General features: G+C 32.7%; 1 protein-coding gene across 1 annotated transcript; it reads right to left on the bottom strand.

Annotated features, from left to right (window-relative positions):
* Positions 1-2,867: 2,867 nt before the first annotated feature.
* LOC111370303 (OPA3-like protein) lies at positions 2,868-6,599 on the bottom strand. Its single transcript, XM_022991975.1, has 4 exons — positions 6,272-6,599; positions 4,546-4,680; positions 3,889-3,975; positions 2,868-3,230 (listed from the first exon to the last, which is right to left on the bottom strand). Exons 1-4 carry the CDS (start codon positions 6,398-6,400, stop codon positions 3,072-3,074), a joined length of 510 nt encoding a protein of 169 aa, XP_022847743.1. The 5' UTR covers positions 6,401-6,599; the 3' UTR covers positions 2,868-3,071.
* Between the last annotated feature and the right edge of the window lie 1,276 nt (positions 6,600-7,875).

The following is a 7,875-nucleotide window of genomic DNA, read 5'->3' as shown; positions in this document are numbered from 1 at the left end:
TAGATAACAATTAACCAGACTATTGAGCTCAAATAATTCAAAATCTTACAATTGATAAGCAATTTTTGAAAAATAAAATAAAATTAGCCACAGATAGTATATTTGGTCATATATCATGAATCAACAACAATTTTAAATATCAAACAATCCTAAACTGGCAAAACTATCTAACATGTCAACATAAAAATCACCAATTTAAGCACAATCATCCCCAAGGAACAAGATAAAAGAGAAGAGAGAGGTTAATGAGACTTCCTCGATTAAACATTTGTGAAGAGGTACCAATACTTGAATTGAACTTGCGATGCTTTCGATGAACTTCGGTAGGTGACCTTCTTATACATAATTTACCTCTAAACTTGTGAAGAACCTTGGGTATATGGGATTTCAAAATTTTTCTACAAAAACAATGATAACTAATCAAATAAAAATAAGAAAATGAATAAAATTTAATATAAAGATTAAAAGTTAAAAACTTGGGTTGCCTCCCAGTAAGTTCTTTTTTATAGTCTTTAGCTTGATTTTGGCAATTGAATGTTGGGCACCTAAATAATGTTTTGGATGTGTTGCTCATTTTTCTTCTTTTGGTTTTGTTCCACTCTTCATTTGATCTCCAAAATTCAATATTGCCCATTTTTATATCATAGGACTTGCATTTTTCCATTCAACTCAAATTCAACTATGAAGATCTCTATATTCTCATCGGGCTTAATCACAAAATCAATTTCTTGCCAATCAACCAAGTCAAAAGAATGTAAGTCGATTTCTCCTCATTGATTGCCACATCTTGGTTTTGCTCCGTTGTGATTGGCTTTTCATTCTTCTCAAGCTCTTTTTCAATGGTTGATATTTCATCGAATTGAACGATCGGTTCACCATCAAACTCCATGGGCAATGGCAAGTTTTTTCTATTAATCCCGTTAAGTGGATTATACCTCCACTTTTGAAATCCGTCCCAATATTTGTAATCTCCTACAAACATGTCTTCTTCATCCAACTTGGCAAGTTTATTGTAATACTTTGCAAGTATTTTCACATTAAAAAATGGAGGACCATCTCTCGAAAATTTGATGTCATCGGCCCAATTGTCAGATGCATAATCTCCTGTGAGCATGAAACTATCATCAAATTTGTCCAGTACTTGTTTTCGATATTTCAAATATTATCTAGACCAAAAAAGTTTCGACATTGAGGCATTAATGCACAAATACAAGCATTGTCCTGTACAATGCATCACTCAATAAATTTCACATCTTGGACCACCAAGCATATATCCATAGTCAATATAGAGATTAGACATTGCAAGACTTTTTTACTTTACTAAGATCGAAATAATACAAATATAGTTGAGGAGTACAAGGAGAGAATACCAACACATGATAGATTAAAAAAATATGGGGGTTAGCCAAAGTATACAAAAATAAAAGCAATTAAAAATAAATTGTTAAAATTAAAATTAACTAAAGTGGTAATCAAAGTAAAAAAATTCTCCGATAACGACACTAAAAACTTGAACACGATGCGTGCACTTATGGTTTGCACTTTTAGCAACCAACTTGAAGTAGAAAATTCTTTACCTTGAGATCCTTTAGCTTATGTTCCTTCAATTTCTTCTATTGACTTTTAGTCAATACCTTTCCACAGGCTAGTTCCTATTTCCACGATAGTATAATAGTCTTTGGCTTGCAGAATATTCGCCACCAACATGCTCTAATGATCATTGTGACCATCAAAGCGACTGCTTTTCTTTTTCTTTTTCTTTTTTTAAATCCCTCTGTCGCTCATACGAAATGTAAGAAGAGTTTTACAATAATAAGGGAAGAAAAGAATTTCTCTGAATTAAATTACATTTTATCGATGAGATCAATGACTTAAATAGAAAGTAATTGAAACAAACTTGTAAAAAATAAGCAACAACTAACCAATGACTGACTTACGACTAACGACTCTTAGACTCATGAGCTTTCCTAAAGAATCGGTGAAACACTTCAAACTTCCTATAGAAGAGGACTCGTGGACTCCCCTAAAATTTGTTCTGACCATAAAATATGGTTGATCAAGTTGCCAACAAATAACATTTACCTCCAAACCACCTAAGCATCGCGTGCATACTGGAATAAACTATTCAAGTACAAATTTCACTGTTCCAAAAAAAGATGTTTGGCGACTGTTTGCACTCCAAAAGTCAAGTTAATTGTCGGAACATGAAAGTGAATGAGTGTAAGAGACGTATGTTCAGGGGGATTTGGCTAGGGTTATTTTGTTACTCACCTAGAGTGTCTAATAACTCACATATATAGAAACATATAAAGGCAGCAAAGATGGGCTATTGAATCGATCAATACTCGGTCAACTAACGTGGGGCCCTATCGTACCATGTGCACGCCACGTATTTTATTTGTATGGCAGAAGTAAACAGATTTTCTTATATGTTAATCTTGGTCACAAATTTTGCACACATCGAACACTTTACAGTGTTCAGACAACTATATTTGAACGTCATTGTCCCAAAAACTTTAAGATTTTCAATCATAGTTGGTAGAACGTTCTATTTTATTTACTCATTTAAGAAGGATAGACAGATTTTGATTTGTTCGTTTATATTATATAAATGGACATCATGTGAATTTTCTTAGTTAGTACACCAGACTAAACAAGCTGCATGCAAACAACAAACAAAACTTTCTGAGCCAAATTCATTAGTCCATAAAAATAGGAAGCACTTTTCACATTCTATCCTCCGTTTTAATGTCGGATAGTCGGAAAAAGAAAAAACATACATCCCCATTATGATCATGTAGAAGAATAAGGCTTCTTGAATTAGTGCTGAACTGAGAAAAAATAAATGATGAAATCGTACCAAAATTCTGAGAAATAAACAAGTCTAGATTGTGAAAATCTTACTCCATTATTATTTCACTTGAAAGAGCATAGATTTCTACTATTTTCTTTACAATGAATAGAAACCAATTACAGATGGCTGCATAGGTTCCAATCGATGAGACCGATCAATCATCCGTTTGTTAACTTATCATGGATGTAATGTTTCTCGTCAATAATCAGTAATCAGATCAAGCTGCAGTTACCGGCTTCACTTCTTCAGCATGAGCATACTTAATATTAAAAACACCGGCAAGTCCACGTCCCCTTGCCATCTGGTCTATCTCTTCAAGTTTTTGCTTTAGAAGTTCCACCTCTTTCGCTAACTCTTCATCTCTTTTCCTCATTCCCTGAAAACAAGAGTATTTTGGGACAATCCCACAATGGATCAGGCAAAATACATTAGATATCATTTTTATCAGAATTGCCTGCGGATTCAGTTATCTAGAAATGGTTAAAGTTAAGCATTCATGTGAAAGAAAAGCAAAGGGCAAACAGTTTTTTCTGTCTTAAATCTTCTAGTGGTTTTCAAATTTGTCAACTAGTTGCTATGGTTTAAAAGTAACTACTGTTTTGAGATCCAGGAGTTTATCCTACATGTCAATTTGTTTCACTTCATGGCATCCAAGAAGACGAAAAAAATTAAGTTCTACAAAAATCCCCCTATGTATATAGAGTTCTAATAAATTCAATTTTCTAAAATTGATAAAAACCCTATATTTTGATTTCAACTCTAATTAATTTAAAGTCTTATGCCGGATTTGACAGTTTTCATGACATTGGACATAATTTACCATGAAAATATGGGGAAGAAGTGGAAAATATTGCTCTTTTACTGAGCCCTCATATTCTTGATTTAGAGAATTCATGAGGCCAAATACTAACGTCTTTCGCAGATTATGCGAGTCCAAGTAACAAGACAAGGTTTCGAGAGTAAAGAGGAAGCAAACACACAAGCACTGCATAGTTAACTTAGTGAAAACGTAAAACAACTTAATCGCATACTACCTTCATTTCTTGTTTGCGAAGTTCCTCCTTTTTGGCTTCTGATCGAGAACTTCTTTGCACCTCAAAGACAAGAGCAGCTACTGCAACCTAATCAAATAATTGAAACAAATGCCAAATAGAAACAAATTGAGAACTTCGTTCTATTGAAATTACATTACTCCCAATCTAGTCACGTATAGAGGTGTAAAAATGGACAGGCTCGACCACGCCAGGCATTTTTGGGTGGGGGAAGGGGGGTTTAATTCTATGTAAGAGGGAGAAGACAAGGTTGAGCATTTACCATGGCTTCATTCTACAAAATATCACAAATCCTACAATTATTTTGGGTATTTTATCCATGTTTTAACTTATTTTACTATATATAAGACAATTTCAATTTGCAAGAGGGAAGCAATAATTTATAATCTACACTGCACACAGAGAGGAAGCAATTCCATGACGACGAATTTTAATATAAAAGAATTCTACAGTCATACACAGGACCATTCTATTCCATCAATATGAAGAAGTCCATATTTTTCCCATAGACAAGTTAATTATTTGTTGTAATCAATTACTTTCTTTTCAAAAGAGGAAATTTTCATCTCCAAATATATATCTCACTGAAAAAAATACCTAGTTAATGTACAAAAAAATTGAGTTGGAAAGAAAGATTACCGAGAAGATGAAAAATTCCCCCAAGAGATCCACGGCAGCTTGAACAGCTTTCTCTTCATTCATAGGTCTAATTTTAACGTCAGTTGCATGACTATGTATGCGTCGCTGCATGGTTGTTGTCATCCGGTGATTTGCCTAATTCCAATATCCAGTAAGTACAGAAGATTTCGGAAAAAAATTTAAATAACTCAATTTACATGCCAAATAAGTGAGAGGTGGAGAAAGGTGTACAAGAAAGTATGGAAAACAGCATTAACATTGCTTGTTAAACGAACCAAAACCCGCAGGTGAAGAACAATTTTGCTATTATTGACAATAAACGAGGAGAATACCAAAAACAAAATGTGGCATTCACAATATCAAAAACAAAATACTTAATGAAAAGAGTCAAGCAGCATAAACCACGAACATATACAATGAAATACTACAAGTTGTTCTTGAATTCAGGGCTGATATTGGTGAATTTGTCCAAGAGAATTCAAGTCACCTTAACAGAAACAACTATTACCACTTTTTTCATCTGAAAATATGACAAGAATTTAGGAGAGAAAAGGGAGGAAAATGGTTCAACTAGACCATTCATTTCAAACAGCAGAAGCTTGAATTCTGGACATTCTCTAGTTACCATGGTGAATGGTTCAGCTAGGACCACAATGCCTTGTGCTTCCATCAACTCTTACCACTCGTAAGATGAGTGTAAGGATAAAAAAGTTAGATTGCATTTTATTTGTTGCTGTACATGCTACTTAAGTAGAAGTATACTTTCCACAATCCATACTTCAAAAATCACCTGATTATATGGTTACACATACGCACATGTATGCATTTATGTGTACAGACCGTCCCTCATATTCCTTTTCTCGCTCCCATGTCAGTACAGCGGACACATAGGGGCACAAAAGGGGGATTTTATCAATGTATTCCGAGATTATAATAAACTAGTACGTTTGATCTACTTCAACAAGGAGAAACCAAAGAAACATCTGTAAATATGAGCAATGCTACATGTACAGGAAAATTTATAGGGAGTTTCACTACAATGCGACAGGGTAACATGTCATTGGATTTTAGGCAAAAAAGCATATTTAAAACAACAAATCAGGTGCTGAGAAAACTCCATGTGCAGTTTCCCTCTACAAGTATCATTTCTGCTCTAAATATATATAATAAGGGCAATACTTAAGCCTCCATTCAGCAAATATATAAATGGTTCATAAAATGGAATATTAGGAAAAATATTTGTGAATCCCACGAATACGTTAATAATAAATGAGTAATACTATGAATGTGTGGTTGAAATAACATTGACTTTAACCGAATTTATAAACAATTTATAAATTGGTTGCCAAACAAAGACTATATTATCGATACTATCCCTCATTATATAATTAAAATTCTCAAGTCAATTCACCATAAGAGACAGCCATTACCACCAAATTTGGATATAGAGATTTCAATTGTATCATAACAAATTAACAACTTCATAAATACTAAAAGCCACACTGAACAGTCAAGCATCACGAAATCAAGATGCTGCACAGTTTGAACCATAACATTCAGTGCACATTTAATAGCATTTCTTTTCCTTGAATGATCAATTACCAGTAGAATGAACCAATTAATTTCACAAACACAGTGAACGACGTAATTCATCCAAAGACAGAGCCTTTTTTCACGTATTCATGAACAGATTTATGAAATTAACACACATGACAATGCATAGTACCTGGGCGAAGCTGATGATGAAATTGCGAAACCTGGGAAGGCGCCCAGCTTCTTTCTTGAGCCTAACGGCTATGGGTTTGCTCAAAGTTCTCAATGCTAGCGTCCCAAGCTTCAACAGAGGGAGGACCATTACTTATCACTCTTTTCTTGTTAATTGATCTTCAAATCCAATCAGAGAGAAAAAAAAAATCTAATCTTTATGTATTTATACATGTGTGAGGAATCGCGAATGTTGGTTGAAGAATGGAGTATTGACTGGACTAGAGGAGACGAGTTTCTTGAGAAGGAAGGCAAATACGTGCAGCGCCTAGCATAAGACTGGAAAAACAATTTTGATTCTTCGAAATTTTAATAATGAATAGTCCTAATAAAATATTAGAACGATTGCGTCTCGAGGAGGAAGGCATTTGCTTGGCAAATAAAAGTCGCATAGCGATTTTTCAATATGACATACTATGCCCGTTTAGTAGCAATTTTTCACCCCCAAACAATCAATTTTTTTTATCGTTATTTCACTATTTCAAAAATCAATTTTGACTTCTTCACTCACATTTGAAACTCACTTTTCTCTCTATCAAAAAATCAATTTTCACGGGCCATATATTTTAAATTAATAAAGAAAAGGAAAATGAAAATTTGGAACTACAATCATTTGAATTTCTCAAATATCAACTTTTTGAGAAAGTTTACAAAATTCAAGTCATATTTCATATTAACCCTTGTTTGGGTCTCGTTCTTCTAAAAATTCATTTTTTCAAAACTCATTTTCAATCTCACATTTTTTAATAAAATAATATTGTACGCAAATTCAAATTTTTTTCTTAATTTTTAACCACACATTTTTCATTAATCACTATTTAAAAATGAATTATTTTCCTCAAAATGGGGGCTCAAACAAGGGCTAAGTGGCTGTTTGAGTCCTTTTTGCCCAAAATACATTTTGAGATAGCATTTTATTGGAGAATGTACAATTAAAAATAAGAAAAAATTTTGAATTTGCGTATAATATTATTTTATTGAAATATGTGTGGTTGAAAATAAGAGAGAGAAAAATAAATTTTGAAAATAATAGATACCAAATAAGGGCTAAAAATAATAATAATAATAAATTTATATTTGGTATGTGATCGAAATTGGTGTATATAAAATTGGATAAGTAAATAAATTCGCAATCTCTCTGTACTCACCTATGCAACCATCTATGTACACGAACAAAATTAAGTGTGTATTTGAGCCATATTATTTTGAAATAGTAAATTGATGAAGAATTTATTGTTAAAAAAATGAGATTTTTTTTATTTACATGTAATAATATTTTATTGAAAAATGTGTAGTTGAAATAATATTAAATCACTATTTAAAAATGTTTTTTTTTAAAAGAATGCGACTCAAATAAGGCCTAAATTATGGCCAGATTAAAATTGTTTATTTATATTCTCTAGTTCTAATCCGTATGAAAAAAATTGTTGTTAATGATTTGATGTATGGTGTGACTTCCAATACAAATGCGATGTGATTATTAAAATCACATGATTGATTTCTTTATATTTTGGTATTACCCTAATTATTTATGTTACTTCTCATGTATGAAGTCCTCAATGGAAG

Source organism: Olea europaea, chromosome 21 (assembly GCF_002742605.1).
Source record: "Olea europaea var. sylvestris chromosome 21, O_europaea_v1, whole genome shotgun sequence".
Taxonomy (NCBI): Eukaryota; Viridiplantae; Streptophyta; class Magnoliopsida; order Lamiales; family Oleaceae; genus Olea; species Olea europaea.
Note: the sequence above shows the minus strand (reverse complement) of the source record. Positions and strands in the feature narration are given on the sequence as shown.